Source organism: Callionymus lyra, chromosome 18, assembly GCF_982586985.1.
Source record: "Callionymus lyra chromosome 18, fCalLyr1.hap1.1, whole genome shotgun sequence".
NCBI classification, from domain to species: domain Eukaryota; kingdom Metazoa; phylum Chordata; class Actinopteri; order Syngnathiformes; family Callionymidae; genus Callionymus; species Callionymus lyra.
Genome location: NC_141835.1, coordinates 9194072 through 9214849, shown reverse-complemented (window position 1 = coordinate 9214849; position 20778 = coordinate 9194072). Strand labels below are relative to the sequence as shown.

Genomic DNA, 20778 nt, shown 5'->3' with positions numbered 1-20778 from the left:
TCTCATTTGGTCTATTGTAACAGTTTATTTTCGTGTCTAAACAATCTGTCTCGCCTGCAGTTGATACAAAACTCTGCAGCGAGGATTCTGAGCCGCTCTAGTAGAAGAACTCACATTTCTCCGATCCTTAAAACTCTTCACTGACTGCCATTTACTTTCAGGATCAACTTTAAAATTCTGGTTCTTACTTTCAGAGCTATTCAGGGTCAGACTCCTCCTTCCATCAGTGATCTGATCCAGCCTTACATCCCAGCTCGGGCTCTTAGGTCTGTGGATCAGAATCTACTGATGGTTCCTGAACATGCTTCAGGACCAGAGGAGAGAAATCCTTCCAGGCTGTTGCTCCTAAGCTTTGGAACGATCTTCCTCTCCCTCTGTGTTTGATGATCTACTGACTCCTTCAAGAAACATCTTAAGACCCTTTTATTTGTGCTTTCCCTGACTTTCTGGGACTTTGTTTTTATGTTGTCTTTGCCTTTAAGAGTTTTTACATTTTTATGTATTTTTAACTGTGTATTGCTTTTGATTGTTCGAGGGCTTTGTGACCCTGGTCTAAAAGGCGCTTTACAAATAACTACTACTTACTTTTACCATTTTACACTCTCTCAATGAAAAATGCAGTTAATAACCGGGACAGCAGGCCAAAATGAATCTGCTCTAGGCCCGCAAATGGCCCCCGAACCTGACTCCGGACATGTCCGACCATAGGGGGTTCGTATGTTTTAATTATTAGAATCAGCAGCCGACTCGTCCCTCAGTAGAAGCCGACTCAAGTTGACCGCATTTCAAAAAGCGCCGGACATGTTTTTTTTCCGGACGCTCTATGATCTACGCCTGTGCTCTTCACACAAAGCAAAAGAAAAAAATCCAATCTATGATTACTAATAGGTGTACTTTATTCATTTTGCTCAATAGCCGGGCCAATACACATCTAAGAAGGTAGCATCTAATCATAGGAAACGGCGCTGAAAAGCCCATTGAGTCGTCCCACAATAGACGAGGGTTGAGACAGGCCGAGTGCTAATGAGAGCGTCGATCTCTGCGGGCGGCTGAATAGAAAACTCTGCACAGCAGATCGCATTTATGGAAATGTGCGTTTTTTTTTTTTTACTCCTCCAAGTGAGAGATGCCACGCTTTATTCTACAGTGATGTGGGGAAAACAAGAAGACGCACTCCTGCATTGTGACAGTGCCATCAATACCATCACCCCCCCCCCCCCCCATCAAAGTGAAAGAAAGCTCTTTAGAAAGCAGCCAAGCTGCATTAGAGATGCGCTCGGCCCCCTTTGAAGTGACTTGATCAATATGAGGTGGGGGCATGAATGTAACTCAGTCGGTGCTCTCTTTGGTTTGCCCTTTTGATAGCGTTTTGTTATTTCTACCGAGACCGAGCAGCTGTGCGCCGGCAAAACATCGATGTGCTGAAATTTCTACAGGTGAAGCCGCGAGTGCGCTTTTTTTTTTTTTTTTTTTTGCATTGTTTCACCGAGTACCGCAGGATTAAAGGACTTTTTTTTTCTTTCACTGGTTGAGGATGTATGATGGAGAGGAGAACATTGCCTAATGGAATCACAAGGTCACAAAAAAAAGGACGGAAATAAAAAAATAAATCTCCATAATGGGTCTCCGGGGCTGAGTACTAATGCGGACATTCCGCTCTCCGCTATGGTTGATTTTTCTTTTCATACTTTTAATAAGATATCGACATTTAACGGGTGGACTCCAAATGGATATTCTATCTAAGGTTTCCTGTTTGTTCAGAAAAAAGTAAATAATTCAATATTTTAAGCTAAGTTGTAGCGGAAGCTCCCACGTTAGCTACGTTAGCATGGACATACATTTTTGCCCATCACTCCATAAATGAACAGATCCCTCTGAAAAATAATCCCAACCTTTAGTCGACATGAAGGCGAGTAGAAAGTGCGTGAAATAAGAATTTTGGGGGAAACTATCACTTTAAGCCACACAGTTTAAAGTACAGTGAAAGTGCGAGTGGCTCTTCTTCAGGTGCCGAAGTGGTTGCATCTTCATACTCCCTGTCGACTTCTACCACTAAAATGTATTTCTATTTTAATTGTTGTTATTTTTAAAGGGTTTTAAAGACTGTTTTTATAGCAAAACATAATTGAATAATACAATTTCAATCTTAAATCACAGAAGATTGAAAAACATTATACAAAATAAATCAATAAAAATCTGATTTGTCCATTAAACTAAAGTTAATGTGTCCCTAGTATTTTCATTTTTTCATTATTTCCTTCGCACTTCCTGTGTTAAATTAATTTAAGTATTTTTTTTGTTGTTGTAATATGTCAACACCAGCACCACGGTCGTTAGCTTCCACGCTAGGTGCTGCGAGGGGCATTAAGAAGCTTTGTGATGCCCCCGAGGAGAGTGAAATGACGTGTTCTTACCCTCGGATAATGTCACCAAGCTGCCAAAATCGTTGGTGGCAGACTGGGAGGGCGGAGGGTCGAAGCTTTTAACCTGTCCCAACATGAGGTCATAGTCGGGAGACAGGTCTGAAAGGCTCAAGAGGTAGTGGCTTTGCTGGGTGTGGAGAGTGGAGCCCGACACGCAGCAGTGGAGCACCTGAGGATGAGCAGAGACGGATTATTATTTACTCTCTTGTATGATAAACACCTTTATTGTCTCGTTAAGTTGTGTACATTTACTAGTAACATCAGGAAGAGGAACTAAAATAAGACGATGGATCAGTGGCAAGTTTTTGCCTTCTTTGCACTACAGGGTAGCTAGACACTAAAAGAGCACCAAACAAGTGTATACCTTCGCCAAGGAGATAATTTGCACATGAAAATTCATACAAAATAAAATCTTCAATAGGTAACTGAACAAGAAATTTATTAACAACCACTCCTTGGCAGAAGTGATTACAGTTAATAATAAGCTAATTAAATCTTTTTGGACTTTATCAAATGATTGTTGTTGTTAAGAATCATTAAAAAGTGAATAAAAGTAAAGAAATATTTTGGTGGAAATACACTTAGATTTTCTTTTCAAGGCAGGTGGCAAAGAAAACATTTGAAACATTATCGTTTAAGACATTAAATAAACTACAATTATAAAAAATATATAAATTAATATGACTGATTTTAAAATGATCGCCAAAAAAAATTGAAGTTTAAAAACATAATAAAAGGCGAAATGTAATATATATTCTTCCAAATACAGTATATACTTGGCAAAAGTGTCAAGACATAAATGTATTGTAAATTAAAGGAAAAAAGGAGAATATTAGAAAAAAAAAAACGTTTTTTTTTTATATTAAAAAATAAGCTTTTCTCCCTTTATTAGCTAAAACGATTTAATGGAAAGAAGTAACGATTTTCAGATTTGAGAAATTAGTCTATTTCATTCATTTTGACTCACAAAAATATTATACATTTGCACAAAAAACAACTACTATTTCTACTGCAAACAATGGTAAAGAATAACTATTAAAAAAGTTTTTTTCCCCCCGAAAAATCAAGTTATATTAGAAATAAAAAAAATTAAATTTAGAAAAAAATCATTTGTTGACTTCAGGAATTAAAACCATTAAGTTATTTCTAAATAAATCAAAAAAAAGAATTTGCAGAAAACTTGTAAAAACTTAACATTGAAAAGAAAATTAAATAAACAAAGGAAGAAATTTAGGGGAAAACCACTTAATTTAATGTTAAAGAGAAAAAAAAACAAAAATTATATTTGTGTGTAATATAATCATTTTAGCTGCAAGAAAAAGATACATAATGTTGTATTTTAACACGTTTCTTAAAGGGGGTCTGGATGTGGCCTGACAGGTCCAGGTAAGGGTCTGGTCTTGTCGACATGATCCAGGATCATCACTCACATCAGTCAGGGGATAAGAGAAGAGAAGGAGGAGGAGGAAAAAAACCAAAAAAAAAAACCTTCTTTATTGCTGCTAATTCATTTGTGCTGTGTGTGATGTGTGACTGTATCGGTCCACAGAACAGATGGCGGAGCATCCGTTGGCAGAGCCAGATAAGACGCAGCGGGGCGGTTGATTACAGCCACCGGACAGGTTTACATTGTTTGATTTAATTAAGTCTTTATCCTCCTGCTCAGCGCAAACACGCATCCTCACACGGGCAAACATCAAAACACACCTGTATTCGCTATTATCTGAGAGCGGACAAAGTGTTGCATCTGAGGGAGGGGGGGGATCATGTGCTTAATGTATGCAAATGAAGGGTTTGGAAGGGGGGGGTTCAGTAAGGAAGGGGTCTTGGGGAAAGCTGTGCAAAGGCTAATCCCATTCAGCCGCACACATGCGCTTACACTTGGCCGAGAGACGCACCGGTTCCTGTCATCTGAAACAGTATTGTGTGAGGCAATGTAGACCGTGTACGCAGGACTCTGCCCGGGGGGAGGTAAGGGGTGTGGGGTGGGGGGGCTTGATGCTGAAAGGACCTGAACCAAACAGCTGTTACAATAAAGCCCACAAGAGCTTGTGGAGAGATGGAAGAGGTGGAGGCGAGGAGGGGGAGCACACGGCTGTGCTTGACAACTAAGTGACTACACAGCACATAGCAACAGTTCCTGGAAGGTAAACGCACTGAAACAAGTACACCGTGGTTAAAGCAGCTCGCGCTGCACCTGCCAAAGTAAGTAAACCACGAGTAGTACCACGGTTTTTTTGTTTTTTAAATGTATTTATCCATCATTAAACAAGTCGTAATTCTGCCTAAAAAAACAGAGAACAACGTTGATAAGAGTCTCGTATTGATCGAAAAAACTGTCTTTAAAAAAAAAAAAAAAGTGTTTTAAAAAACAGGAGGATCAAAGATTTGTTTTTCTTTTTCCTCATTTAAAATTGAGTTATTCAGGGTAATAAAAGTCGTCATCGAAGTAATAAGACGACCAAAGAGGATTTTATTTGAAGCAAAAAAAAAACACTTTTTGTGTTAATCCACCTTGAACACACATGTTTAAAAGTGAAGCCCCCGGGAGCCAAAATCATTTTATGTGGTCCGATTGATTGGTTTGATCAAAATTAAAAGTGGATTAAAGTTGATACCGTGATCAATAAAGATGTCACTGATTAAGATAAAGAACAAAGATTGTGGACGTCAACAATTATACAGAGATTTACAGGGACAGTAAAAACTGGGGACGATGGGAAATTGGTTTTCTTCTAAATCGCAGAAATAATGAAGGTAAAGGGCGCGAAAGGTCAAATTAAGAATGATTCGAATTTTTTTTTTTTAATTTTCGCAGTTTGAAAACTCCTTATTAACACAAATTTTGTAAATTTTTTTCCCCAATTCATCAAAACTAGGTCTCTAAAACCTCCGGCCTGCGGGCCATATGCAGCCCAGGATAATATTTACTGCGGCCCTCTACGTTCTTTTTCTTCACGCAATAAGACATAAAATAACTTCGAATTTAATCACTGATATAGAATTTAATCAACAGTTCAGATCTGTAAAAAAAACAACCTCACAAACAATACGACCAAAACTAAAATGAACAAACAAAAATACCAGTGGAATTTTTCAAACTTCTTCCCAAAGACGTACAGAAAAAAGTCGTGAAATGTAAAAAGATTTGATTAAACAAGCGGACACTGGGATGGCAATTGCGTTTATTGATTTTTCTTCATATTGATATAAAAGCGCGATGCCCTTCATGATATATTACTTCCAACCGAAGCCAGAGGGGCCCCTGACTTTTGTCCGCTTGATAGACAACCAATCACGCCTAATTGCCTTTGCTTTCATGGCAGCTGCAGTGGCTCTTATATTAAGACATATTCCATTCAAATCTGCAGGACAAGCATTTATGGCCAGAGCTTATCAAGTGGACAAAGGGAGCTGTTTGAATAATTGGACCATTTCTTATCGTGGGTGACATCCTCACAAAGATCTGCCGTTGACCGCATCTGCCCAGACAGGAGGGGATGAATAATATGTCACTCATTAATGCTGCAAGTTCAGCCTTCGTCCTCGGGGGTCACACAATAAAATTAAAAAAAAAGGGGGTGAGAGGGGAGCGAACAGGAAATGGATTGGAGTCAACAATGAATATTTCAAATTCTTCGACGACGTCTCTCTTGATGTCATTTCAAGGGAAGAACCGGTCCAGCTGACGACGGAGGTGGCATCAGAGGAGAGTTTTAATTAAAGTGGAAAAAAGGGGTCGGATGTGGGCGACCATGATCTCAGCCCTTTAACTGTAACCACGGTAAAAAAGAGGGAGGATTTCAACCTTCAGACGCTCGACCGTGAATCAGAAGAGCAGGTTTCTTTCTAGATGAAAACTGGATCAGGGAATTCTCACTTCACTTCGAGGAGCAACTTACTAAAACCTTCACTCGTCTTCACCCCATTTATCCTCTCTGGTCGCCCTTGTCCTCTTTATGTCCACGTTACCTCCTCCATGAAGCTCTCTGCACGTTTCTACAAGTCCACTTTAAGACCTTAAGACCACTTTTAAAATGTAAGACTCATTTTACATCCATACATTACAACGTATTCATATTTGAGACCCATTTCTTTGAGATTTTGAGATAATTTTAGCTTCTTTAATGCCTTTAATTGAAACTATTTGCATCAAGACTTGTGTGGAGATCTTTCCAGTGGGAACAAGACGGAACCAGGATCGGAAATTACATCAAGGGAATGCAATGTGTACACCTGGGATCCAGAGATCCTGAATTATAGCATCCCCATAGGTGCCACCGATTGGACAGGAAAACACAAACAAATCTGTGTGGAGTTTTTTGTTAGCATGTAGCACTAGCGCTTCCAGAAAACATTAGCAGAACTCACTAGTATGACTAGTTTGATAGTAGACTTAAACTGGCAAAATTAGTACAAAATTCTGCTGATGCTTTTTTTAGAATCAGTATTACTAAGAACATTCATTTTATTTACTATATGTATTCATACTTTTTTAAACTTCTATGATCATTTATTTATTCTTAACTGTTTCTATGTGGAACACATAGTAAGTAAGTAAGTAATATTTATTTATATAGCGCTTTTCCAGACCAGGGTCACAAAGCGCTTAAACAAACAAAACAATACTCAAAAAAGTATACACTTTAAAGATCGAGACAATACTGAGAACAACACAGGACATGGGACACAGTTGAGCCAAAAATACTGAAATATCAAATTTTATCATTTTATTTAAAGGTATAAAATTAAAATAAAATTCGAAACCAAGAATATTTTAACTATCTCTGTAAAAGCCTCAAAACCTGCTGATGTTTCCAATTTTATCATGAAACTTTAATGCCTTTTGTTCTCATCAGAGAAAACGTTAACAGAACTCTTAAGCCTTGTGTTACCTCCGGGTCAAGATGACCCGAAGGCCGGAAAACACATTTTTATCCCTTGTGTGGTGCTAAGGAAGCACAAGGGTTAAAACATAAATAAAATGAATAGACGTGGATCCCCTCACCCTGTAGATGTAGTCCAGCAGCGGGGCCTTGTGGGGGGTGTGGTTCTCCTGCGTCATGGTGATGGGCTCCAACAGGAGGCTCAGAGGAACCGCCATGCACCAGTCCAGCAAGCACAGCAGCAACGACACCAGCAACTGAGGAGAGAAAATACTTGACTTTTATACATAGAGTTGTAAGGCTGTAGCAATACACTAATCCCACGATATGATTTGATATAATTCCATGTACTTAAATCATTTTCGTAACTCATTTTGGAGAAAACTAAATTTGAGTGATTGTTGCATCTCTTTTGCTTGAACTAATAGACAAAGTCCAAGTCCAAACATCAGCTTTAAAAACGGCTGAAGCCAGCTGTATCCTCTCGTCCTCAGTCACCGCCGGGATCTAGCGGGATTTCATTTTTTCCCTTAGCCGCAGAGGACGCAATGACTGCTGCCATCTAGAGGCTAGAATTTTGATTAAAAAAAACAAATAAACAATGTGAATAATTGCATACTAATTCTAAATAAAAACAACATTATTATTTAATTTAACACACACTTAATTGAAAATAAATAAACCAAAGAACATCAAACATATAATTATTATAAAATATCTTATTATATTTTTGGTTAAACAAAAAATCAATACTGTGCTGCTGAATATTGATATATTTGGATCAAGTTTATGTTGATATATCCAACAAAGACAACAGCTTTACAAACCTGGTACGATTTAAAATGTCTACTATTTATCTGAAAAATCCTGAATTATTTTTGTAACAGAAAGGAGTTAATTTAATAAATAATGTCATTCTATAGAGTCGTAGTCAGCGGTTAAAAATATAGATACTATACTCTAAAACTAGCCTGATATCGTTTTGTTTTTTGATTGTTCTAAGTTATAAACTGTTTGAAAATACAGAAAAGTTGTGTTTAAAAAGCGTCCGGACGGTACCTTTTTGTCGGCCTCAACGTTGGAGTGTTCGGCGCTCGGCAGCAAGAAGGCAATTGTGGCCACGAAGATCTGACAAAAAAAACATGAAACTCGACTGACATATTTCGTGTATTCTCCCTCAATACTCAAGATTATTTCTGGTCGAACGTCTCAGGAGGGAAGAATCCAAAGCGGCGTAACCTTTATTTTGCATGGAACTCACCTCAATGATTTTTTTGGGCAGCGTGGGATCCAACCTTTGCAGATGTTCCCAGTGAGAGATGAGCAGCTGAAACACGTCACAGGCCGTCTGAGCCACCGCCTTGTTCCCAAACTGTAATCACATCAAGTATTGATCAGGGAACCAGACTTTTACTGGTCCTTGTCCTGGGTCTGCACCAGGGCTTCCTCCTATCAGAGGGATCTGATATTCCAAATCTTTTATTTCTTTAGTTAAATCTTCATCTAATAGAGAATTAAGTGCAAAAGAAGCCATTTATTAATTTAAAAAAGAAATAAACAAGTGGATCTTTCTTCCGTGCTGCAGCAGGACTAAAAGCGTTTTCTTGAGAAAAGCGGACAATTTTCTGAAAGTGCCTGCAGACCGAAAAACATTTCTACGGCTCAATTATGAAGTTTTCTTGCTGCAGTTATGAAGCCAATATTTGTTGTTGTTTTTGTACAGATATATTTTCTTCAGACTCGGTAGTTCAGAGATTCAAAGGAGCTAAAGCTCAATTCTAATCAGAGTTATTTTGCTTTTTTTTTAATGATTAATTCCAAACATTACCACTATACTTACTTACAATACAATAGAGAATGTCTGTTACCTTTATCCATCATTTAATAAATGTAAGTTTGGAATGAGAAACTCTGAGGCCATGGATCTCACCTAAAATAGAGTAAAATTAGCTTGTATTTTAATAGGTAATATTGTTTTTATTTTCCTGTTTTTTTCCAAAACAAGTTGAAAATAGAAAAGATGCAACAATGATTCTCTTAAAACAAGCATTTAATAAATTAAAAACTGAAAAATAACTTTTAAAATAACATGATCAAACCTTGAAACACACAAACATCTCAAGACATTTTTATTTGTTCAGGCTTTTCCTCGATTTTCTGAGCCTCCTGTGTTGTTCTCGGTGTTATCTTGACCTTTAAAGTATATATATATATATATAGTACATATTATATTTTATTGATTACTTGCTTACTTACTTAGAAGCCTGCGAAGACGGAGAAGAATAATGGATTATAATAAAAAAAGAGAACTTTATAAAAGATGTTTTAAGATTGTTATTATAAATATATAAATACAGGATTTTTTTCTTGTCAATATCAGTTTAAAAATCACATTATTGTAGAACAATTTAATTAATATTTGTGTTTAAATATCTTTAGGATCAAGAGCTGATGATATTCACAATAATTTAAAATTAATGTAATTTAATTAACATGTAAAATTGGAAAAAAACGTTTTCAAACAAAACTTTTATGAGTTACATTTATAAATAAAACGGTAATGATTCATACAAATAAAAAGCTTTTGATCATCCGTCCTTAATCAGTTTTATAGTGGTTTCAAAAGGGCCACATTAATACAGGCGATAGACCAGAAGTGGTCCCCAGGCCACGACTGATTTATTATAAATCTGGTTTGGGAAGACGGAAACGTTTGCCCCAAACTGCTACTAACTTAATTATCTGAATTAATCAAATGAATTAATAAAAACCAATAAAGCACTAATTAAAAACATAAAGTTAACGCTTCCATGATGCGCTTTTTCCAGACATTTTGATATTGATTTTAAGAAAAACGCACACTTGGAACTAGTGTTGGTTAAAACTATACAATAAAAGCAATATAAATTACAACATGTAATTCTATTATTTTTATTTTGCAACCATCTGACATTGTACAGTATAAAAGACCCCTCGCTCAGGCCGAAATCAAATTAAATAGACCCTGATTTTTGACTTTCCTCAAGAATTTGTTGACCACTTGGACCGATTCTGTAGTAAAAAAAAAAAGTTCCCCCCTGAGAAAAACACAGGTCTACCAAACGTATTTATTTATCCATTATTCAGAGATGGGGGGATAATCAGCATAATTTCACTCCCTCTTCAGCCTTTGGCATTTTCTCCAGACTCGTCGGGGGGAAAAGTATTGAGCAGCCGACAATTTTGCCTCAAATAGGGATTTCTTCAGTGATTTGAAATTCTTTGTGGAGAATAGCATTTCCTATTTCTTCCAGCTGAATGCCTCTCAACATGTAACAAGGCTAGACAATGTGGGGAGTGCAGAAATGGCCAAACACAAAAAGGGGCCCTGAGAGTTCAGCACCTGCTTTTAGAAAAGAGACTCTCAGTGCCACTCTTCGCGGCCCCCCCCCACCCACCCGCTCACTCTTACCCAGCCCAGACCCTCTATTTTGGGGCTGGCTGAGTCTGTGTGTCAAGTTGTACAGGGGAGTGATTACTGCTCCATTAGAAGGGGGGTGTTAGGGGGGCGATGCTGGAGCAGGAAGCTGAGAGATGTAGCTGCTTAAATTGGCCCCAAACGTACTAAGAGCGAGTCTGGAAATTACGCCACCGCCCCCCCAAAACCCGTTTTTTTTTCCTTCCATAGGAGCAATCCCGAAAAACAAAAACCAGCCTCCACTAGCTTCTGCATCTCTTCACTGAAGACAAGAAAGTGGACACTTTTTTTCCTCATCCCCTGCTGAAGAGGACGAGGCGCTTGTTAACTTACCTTTAGTGTTACTCCCAGCACGTTGACGGCGTCCTTCACCTGGTAGTGGATTTGTTTCTGGGTCAGCTCCTCGCAGACCCACAGGCCGAGGCTGCACACGGCGATGCACCTGCGATGTCACAGACCACACGCGTGACCGGAAATAAATGATGCCGCCGTTAATACACTGGCATGATCTCGGCAGCGATTAGTCTGGTGAGGTCAAGAATTGTAGACTCCCAGAATGCACCCTCATTTTTTTTTAAAGACTTGATTGACCCCCATTTATCTGACACCATATGCTGAACAGAAAAAACGGTAAAGTCGCCGTCAGGTTAAGAATCTGACTTTTACTTACTTACTACTTTTTTAAATAATACTTTTACTGTTCTTTATCTTTAGACTTAGATTGTATCATCTTGTTCTTTCTCTTTGTTCTTGTTCTTATTTTATTTTGATTATTTTTTATGAAAAATTGCTGTTTTTGCTGATGATAATTGGAAAAAAAAACTATTTATATAATAAAGTTCTAGTTAAACAGCGAATAGAAAATCAGATGTGGTTTAAAATCACATGTTTTACTTGTACAAGTAAGGAGAGAAGAACAGAGTTTACATGTCCGTCTGAATACTTTCTGAAGCACAGAGCCGTTAGGTTGGCGTTAAAGTCTTCGTCGCAGTTTCACAAGCCGCCAATCATTTTACACCAAAAGGTTCCCTCTGAACACAAACTTAGTCTGAGTAAATATCCTGAATGGCGGCAGTACTTCCGGTTTATATCGATCTTTATTCTTTAAGTTTCTGCCACAAACGAGCGTAAGATATAGTCCCTTATCATTTTTAATTTTTCTCGTAGGGCGCATGGAGGCACAGTGGTTTGCGCTATCACCTCAAAGCAAAAGAAGGGAAGAAGGTTTCTGTGAGGTTCTCCCTGTGTTGCGCGGGTTTACTCTGGGCACTCCAGTTTCCTCCCACAGTCCAAAAACATACAGAAGTTGATTGGTAACTTGAGGAAATTGACCGTAGGTATGAGTGCGTGTGAATGGCTGTATATCTTTGTGCACCCTGCGACAGACTGGCGTGCTGTCCAGGGTGTCCCCTTCCTCTCGCCCGGAAAATGAATTCTGAATTCTTGTTGTCGAGGCTTCAATACAAGAGGGACGTTAGAGACGAGCAGTGTTGAGGTATTTGGATGTTTTTAAGCTTCTTTTTGGAGGAAGTTTCTCAACTACATTACAACTTACACTACAATGAACAAACATTTTTGGATATAACTGTAAACAGGAACAGATTTCTCTGAAAATAATCCCAACCCTTAGTCGACATGAGGGTGAGTAGAAAACGAGTTAGAATTTTGGGTGACCTATTACTTAATAAAAACACCATCAAATCCTATTAAGTGTGTTTGTTCATAACAATTTGATCGATGAATTGGTTTTGTGTAAGATTTGTACGAGAAGATGTCGGAAAAAAGTAGCATCGTTTTGAAGAACACCTACCCTACCTTTAACCTATGACTATTATTCATCTTTTTCTTCAATATTTTTCTCAGTAGTTCACCCTATAACTGTAGGATAAGCTCGCTTATGAACGACGCCCGACAATCGTGTCGATTCCACGCAGGAAAATGACTTGTTTTTTCCTTCGTCCGCGATCGGTTTCTGCCTCAGAGCTTTTTCAGCGGAAGGTCACGGAAACACTAACAACGGAGCCAGCGGAGTGAAGATAACGGAGCTCGAGTCCTCGGATGACCAACACTGGGAACTTAAAAAGCTACACACCTGGCCCCTTCACAGTGTTCCTTGGTCGCCATTTCCAGCAGGATGTTGACCAGATAATCCTGGATGAGAAAACAAAAATCAACCCAAAAAACTGACTTCAATGTGTAGATTTTTATTTAATTAAATATTATTTAATTGAATGTACACATTTTATTTAAAGAATATTAATATAAATAATGTAAAAGGTGTGAAATAAACATGTCATTTATTTATTTAGAATTTATTTGAGAATTAATTCATAGTACAAGGGACTTTAACGAGTTATAATTAAGTTAAAAGTAATAATAGTTTCTCAAAAAAGGCCCCATAAATAGTTAGAGTCCAAGGAAGTCGTCGTTCTCTAGGGTCCGCTCACCTTGACGTCCTCGTTTCCGACGTGGATGTCGCCGGAGCCGCTCCGCAACACGGGGATCTGGACGTACAAGTTGGGGAAACACACCAGTGACCCCAGGATGGTCTGCGCCTCCGTTCTTGGAGCCTGGAGGAGACGCATCGAGGGGGATCATGATTCTGCCGGTATTTAACTGTAGACTTTTGTACTTTCTTGACGACTGAACTCAACGAGACTCACCAGGATTTATGTGAATTCATTATTTGAGAAGTAGAACCTCCAGTCTAGGAAACTAGCTTCACATACATGTGGAAATATTTCTCACATTCTGATGGTATAAAAAACTATATTACATAAAAGGACATTGAATTTTTTTTTAAACTATTTAAAAAGAAGGTTTTCAAGTCTCATCAAATAATAAAGAAGGGAAAAAACATATATAAATGTAACGGAGGGTAAGTAAAAAGTAAGTGGTGTAAGTTGGCACCTGAAGAAGAGCCATTTGATTTTTTCTTCTCATACCAGTCGTGCAAACCTAAAACTGTATTATTATTCGGGGTCTTTTTTTGTTAGTTTTAATAAGATAATTGATAAAACACCTCATTAATACAGATTTTAAAGTTTTTTAGATTAACCATTTGCTAACTTTAAGACCCTATCATGATGAAATTATAATTACCTTTGAACTCATTTGGAACTTTATTCTTAAATTAACTTATATTTAACAATTCATTTCAAAATTTAGTTTCAGAATTTGAGTTAACTTTTTCTGAAAATTTCAGGTCTGAGGAAAAATTATTCTTTTGATTTTAATTGTAATTGATATAATCCTGTTTTGTTTTTTCACATAAATGTGTAAACTTGTTTAAAACTTCAAATAAAGGGTTATGTGACTGTTTTAAAAAATAATTCTTAAGCATTTGCCTCATTATCAGAACCTTTAATTTAATAATTAGTTTTAAGATTTTGTTTCAAAATACACCCCAGAGTCAACTTTTTACTAAAATTTCTTGCCTGAAGGAAAATGTTTCTTTTTTTTATGTTTGATGCAAAATGTTATAATTCTTTATTTTTCTTTGATCTTCGTTCTTTATCTTTGGTTGTGTCATCTTGAGTTTTCTTTTTATTGCACTTTGGTCTTGTTTTATGAATCCATCCATCCATCATCCATCCATCTGTCTATGTATCTATGTATGTATAAACTTGTTTATATTCTCAAATAGAGGTTTTGTGTTTATGTTGGTGAAGTGTTTTGTTAGAAACTTCTTCCGAAAATTGCTTAAACACTTGGAAGGGTTGTGTGTTTAAAGTAGTACATTTGTGTTTATGCTTTGATCTATGCTCTTTATCTTTAGATTGTGTCATTTTGAACTTTCTTTTTATTGCACTTTGTTCTTGTTTTATGAATCCATCCACCCATCTATCTATCTTTGCATCTATGTTTGTATAAATGTGTCTATATTCTCAAATAGAGGTTTTGTGTTTATGTTGGTGAAGTGTTTTGTTAGAAACTTCTTCCGAAAATTGCTTAAACACTTGGAAGAGTCGTGTGTTTAAAGTAGTACATTTGTGTTTATGCTTGCTTTGATCTATGTTCTTTATCTTTAGATTTCGTCCCCTTGAATTTTCTTTTTATTGCACTTTGTTCTTGTTTTATGAATCCATCCATCTACCCATCCACCCATCTATCTATCCATCCATCCATCCATCTTTGCACCTATGTTTGTATAAATGTGTTTATATTCTCAAATAGAGGTTTTGTGTTTATGTTGGTGAAGTGTTTTGTTAGAAACTTCTTCAGAAAAGTAGTACATTTTTGCTTATACATGATTTGATCTATGTTCTTTATCTTTAGATTTTGTCACCTTGAATTTTCTTTTTATTGCACTTTGTTCTTGTTTCATGAATCCATCTACCCATCTAACTATCTATCTATCCATCCATCCATCCACCGATCCATCTATCTATGCATCTATGTTTGTATAAACGTGTAAACTTGTTTATAAACTCAAATAGAGGTTTTGTGTTTATGTTGAAGTGTTTTGTTAGAAACTTCTTCGGAAAATTGCTTAAACACTCGTAAGAGTCGTGTGATTAAAGTAGTACATTTGTGTTCATGCTTTGATGCACTCAACGCCAAAGATGCAGCTAATTATAGATGCTAACAGCTCGTCGCTGCTCTTAACACAATGCGATGAAATTCTGATTCATCATCAGGAAATCTCTTTTAGCCCAAGACGCTCCGACTCCACGCATGATCCGCTACCTCGGGGGAGAAGGTACTGAGCACGCAGGCGGAGGCGGTGATGAAGTCTCCGATCAGCATGGTGAAGCCGGGAAGCCCGAGGAAGAAGAACCGCGGCGAGCAGGACCGGATGATCGTGTTCAAAACGTCCTGAAACGAGACACACAAATCAAATGGAGATATCGAGATAAAAATGCTGCTTTTTTTTTCCAACAAGACTCATTTGCACAGACGCGATTAATATTTGGAGAGTAAAGTGGAACAGATGGATCCACCACAAAGAACAAGAGTCGGAACAAAAGACTCAACTTGGGTGACTCACATGTACACACAGGGGCAGACCTGTAATTAAACCCGGAGGTTTTGTTTTTCCTCAGGTGGAAGCGGCAGATGGGACCTCGGAGCGAGTGCATGCGACGCAACAAACATATCATTAGTGGAATTCACTCCCCAACCCCCTCCGATAGCGGCAAAATGAGAGCTTGTTAATTGGACAAGGGGAACTGTGGGAAAAAGTTGTCGTATAGCTGTGATAAAATACTTAAAGCAACACTAGGTAACATTTCAAATCAGTAATGAATTACACTGCAGAACTCTCTGGCTATTTCTTTAATAATGATTTTATTCGTAAAGACTCTACAAAACTGAGAGGTGCTTTTTTGTTTAAGTTACCAGGGCGACAAAAAGAGACGCACTAAGAGCAAAACAAATTCTCTGTCACGAGAGGTTTTTACGATATTGCAGCTACATTATTCTGCCACTAGGGGGGGGACAAAAACAATAACTTCTATCTTATGTGTTGTTGCTTTAAGATGGAAAACATGGTCGTACACACAAAAATCGCGCCGACGTACTTTTCCACGACAAAGCTGTCAATCGATAATGAAAAGAGAGTTAAAAAGTTCGGACTTTGAAGTTTGAATGCGATTAATTTCAGGTTTATCGGGATGAACGAAGGAAAAGTGCTTGTATTTTTGTATGTGCGCCATTTTCCGGATTTTTTTTAGTAGAAAATCCATGAACTTCTTTGTACATGAGCCCCCCCTGGTTTATTGAAAAGCAAAACATGTCAAATTTCTGCTTAAAAACGTTACACAACTAAAGATATACAACATTTTTACGAATCACATACACTTTATAAATCAACGCAGGGGTTTCAAACAAGTTTTAAGCAGTCAAAAGCCTAAATAAAGGAATATAATGTCCGAGTTTGTTCTCCTTTACCAAATAAAAATCGAATTCAGTTTTTGCCCGACTAGTAATGTCTGTGTATTTGTTCCTTATCTTATCTTAAACTCCGGCATCTTTATAGGTCACCAACGTGAGCGTTGATCTACTTAGAGCCGAGAAAAGTTTAACAACCAAGAAAAAAAATAAACATCCGATCAAATACAAGACGAAACCAAAGCAATTTTTTAAACTGAATAAATAACACTAAATAGTGACAAAGTGAGCGGCACGACCGACGTCTCCCTCTTATCTTAAATATATTATGGTGTGTTGACAGAAGGGAGGGACCCGAAACCGGAGACACCTGCCGCCTCGGCCATAAACATGCGTCAAATCAGACAGTTCAAACACGGGGCCTTTTCCAGCCGAACCGAGCAAACACTCTCGCCTCTCCAACAGAAGAAAAAAAAAAACCCCGATACAGTTCTGAGCAGAAGTAGCAAGAGGGATCCAACAGAATGCATTTGGAAAATTGGTGGATGGAGAGCCCAATTTTACCCTCATTTGGTGGTAATTGACCTCTGATGTGCAGACGGAGGTAATTAGCAAAGCACAAACTGTTGCTTGATTGCCTGAAATGAGCATTTTCAAAAGAAGTACACAAACAGAGAAGCATTTTAAATTGCATGTAGAAGTAGATGGGGGGGGGGGGGGGGTTAAGGTGTAGAGAAATGACAGTAGAGCGCGGCGTGTGGCCGTGTGTCTCGTGGAAAGAATGGCGCCCGCGTCAACAAAAGGTACATTAACGCAACTCTGAATGGATTCCACCTCAGACCTTTTCATTTGGCCTCATTTCCAGGAAAGCACACGCTGTCCACCTGCCGGCCTCGGGGGGGTAAGGGCGGGGGGGCGGGGTGGGGGTGACAGGGTCCACGCCGACATTACATCACAGCAATATCGGAGAATGTTCTTCTCGTTTTACCCACAAACTGATGGTTACGGGGTCATAGTGATTTCCTGTTGCTCGTCAATAACCTCAAAGCGCTGATCTCGACTGGAAACGTAACAAAACAGGAAGTGAACGGTGAGAGCGACCAACAGGTTTTTCTTTTTTTTTTTAAAAAAAGTGTTTTCTTCTGAGAATTTATCTTTGCTGAACATCTAGAGACAATAATATTGATGAAAGTCCAGACGATGACTGGTGAAAGGATATTTTAAATGGCTAAGGGAGAAAGTTATGGATTCCCATAAAGAACATGTCAATCTCTGCTACTGCTGACAAAGCAATATTTTATAAAGCTAATGCGGTTTTTCTTTTACTTCTGCAGCTTATCAAAGCAGGTTCGTCCAGTTCCTAGATCCAATTTTCTGAAAAGTCATTTAAAAATCAGTTTTTTTTGTGAAACTAGACCTGGGCAACGTACCTTGGGGCCACATGCGCTCCTTAGACTGCAATTATACGGCCGAATATTGGAGTAAATATATAATTTAAAAAATAATTTATTAAAAAAAAAAAAAGTATTAATATCTTATTAAATTATAAAATAAAATAGGTATATACTGTATACAGTAACTCACCTCTAAATATCCTTTTTTGTAGCACTTTTCTGTACTTTCCCTCTTTTCATTTTACTTGTTCGCCAAAATAAATCAAAAATAAAATTTAAATTGTATTTTTAAATCAGTTGCCTTTCTATAATGGCACTTAAAAATATATATATATATATTTACTATGTGGCAAAACTGTCAATAAAAGTTTCCCTTTTATAGCAACATGACAAATACATGAAAATACATACATTTTGTGATATAAATGTTGCACTTCATTTAATAGAAAATTTGGCTTAATTACATAAGAAAAGCTGCATCTAAATTAGTGGTTCTGCAATTAAATCTTCTCAAACTGTGAAATTAAAAATTATATATTTTATTTAAATTAAATAAATCCTTGCAGTAAGTCCCTCATCATGACCAACTTATTACTTTATAAAGTTCTACCCCTTCTGAAATCTGGGTGAACGAGAGGTTACGAGAGCAGAGTCCATTATAATGTAATAATGGCTTCACTCCTCCTCCAGCCAGCTGTAATCGTGCCCGCTTTGTTTATACAACAGGTCCCTTGTAGCAAGAGACTTCCCCTATTAATGATGTACAGTACTACCACAGCAGAGTGGGCGTGGTTATGGTCAACAAGATTTCATCTCCAGAAAATGTGTATTTAGTGGACGGGGCTTAAGATCATTTTCTAATATAAATATTTAAATAAAAAGAGAGTTTTGTACAAACAGACACTGATGATACAGTAGAGGTACAAGATCTATTTAAGACACAGTTAAACCAACACTTTAGTACAATTTTAAATATAATCGTCAAAGAACTGGACAAAATATCAATAGGATTTAAATGCAATTTTTCGGTTTTTCAATTTTATTTTTGATTTATTTTGAAAGAAAAAAGCCTGTAACATAAAATACTTAAAGTTCAATTAGTTATAAAGATTTGAAAACAAAATATGTGTTAGTCCGTCATCTATAAGAGCGATCAGCTTGAAGGACAGTCGGAGGAGAACCCCGTCTTTGACCTGAACCCCTCGCGCCGCACTAAAGCGGGGGGTCGTCACCAGAATAAAACGACAACAAAAAAAAACACGCCGACAACCGCACGTTAGCGTAGGATAAACAAGAGCGTAAGATAGTAAAGGCAGCATCATTTTTTTCCCCCCTGTTTTGGAAGAGGAGGGTGTGGAGCAGCGAGGCGGCTGGAGGCAGGAGGACGGGGGGCGGACGGGGGGCAATAAGAGCCACTTTCTTATGTTAAGCAGGCGTGCGGCTGTCCTCTATTGTGTGGCGTGAGGACTCTTTTCTCCAGCCAATTTGAGCATGCTTCAGTGGCCAGCTTGGCTCTGGCCCCCCGACGCATTATACAGAGCCACAAACAAAAGCTTGGAGAATGTTGCCTGGTCCCTCGGAGCCCCCTACCTCCTCACCCCCCCGCCCCCCAAAATAACCCCTCCATCATTGCTCTACTCTACCCCATGTTTCCCCTCCCGCTCCTTCACACACACACTTGCGTAGAGGGGGGGCCCCCACGACTCCGGGGCCCCTGGCCGACGTGTCAGTCTAACGGAGCGCGACAGACGTCAATCCTTAATTAATCACGTATACGCGGCGGGGGCTCAAAACATTATTTAACGACATGGAAAACATTCTAATAAGCTTGTCATACTGCCAAGACACAATGGACGCCCCGGCCAGGAGGCCATACATCCACACACACTTGTATCCAAAACACCCCTCCGCACATACACACTTTTATCCTGCTCTTTGTTTTCAGTTGGGGGGGGGGGGGGGGGGGGCTCTATTTATCTCCTCTCGTCTGGAGGGAATGGAGTGAGGCCAGATTTGAATATGAGGACGGGCGTGGCCAAGAGAGGTGGTACATGCCAAAGCAGGAAGAATTCTTCGAGCGCCTGATGGTATCCGGGGATAGTTTTGAAGTTATGACCACGAGTCGGAGCCTTTGGAGGGAAAGACAGGGAATCTAAACTCGGAATTATTGTATTTATGTTTAAATCAAAAGGTGGGATTACTTGGAAAAAGGTACTTGTAATTACCACGTTAAACCCTAAGTTGGATATATTCGGTTTATCTTGCACTTTTTGGGGTGAATTTCGTTATTTGTTCAGGCTTTTCCTTGATTTTCTGGAACTCCTGTTGTGTTATCAGTTTTATCTTGATCTTTAAAGTATATACTTCATTAAATATTGTTTTGATTGTTTAAGCGCTTTGTGACCCTGGTCTGGAAAAGCGCTATATTAATAAAAATTACTTACTTATTGGCAGAGATGGTCATAATGTTCTTTTTTTTTTGTTTAGAATCCCTTATTAGTCCCGTGAGGGGAAATTCGGTAGTGCTTTTGACAGCCATTCACACATACTGATGGGAGTAGGCTGCACACCTGCACCAAGTCTACCATCAGGAGCAACCAGGGTAAAGTAAGTAAGTAAGTAAGTAATATTTATTTATATAGCGCTTTTCGAGAACAGGGTCACAAAGCGCTTAAACAATCAAAACAATACTCAAAAAAGTACATACTTTAAAGATCAAGATAATAGTGTCTTGCTCAGGGACACAACGACACAAGCTTGTCTGGAGCTGGGATTGAACTTGCAAC

The 20778-nt window shown here is 38.2% G+C and overlaps 1 protein-coding gene across 3 annotated transcripts in view; it reads right to left on the bottom strand.

Annotated features, from left to right (window-relative positions):
• ralgapa2 (Ral GTPase activating protein catalytic subunit alpha 2) overlaps nucleotides 1–20778 on the bottom strand; it is a 121132-nt gene that overhangs the window by 56817 nt on the left and 43537 nt on the right. For all 3 annotated transcript variants that reach the window (XM_087780491.1, XM_087780492.1, XM_087780493.1), the window contains 8 exons: nucleotides 15456–15584; nucleotides 13214–13336; nucleotides 12859–12917; nucleotides 11100–11208; nucleotides 8571–8681; nucleotides 8369–8437; nucleotides 7432–7566; nucleotides 2415–2592 (listed from right to left, as the gene is read on the bottom strand). In XM_087780491.1, the coding sequence (XP_087636617.1) occupies nucleotides 2415–2592; nucleotides 7432–7566; nucleotides 8369–8437; nucleotides 8571–8681; nucleotides 11100–11208; nucleotides 12859–12917; nucleotides 13214–13336; nucleotides 15456–15584 (913 nt within the window). The remainder of the gene's footprint in view (nucleotides 1–2414; nucleotides 2593–7431; nucleotides 7567–8368; nucleotides 8438–8570; nucleotides 8682–11099; nucleotides 11209–12858; nucleotides 12918–13213; nucleotides 13337–15455; nucleotides 15585–20778) is intronic.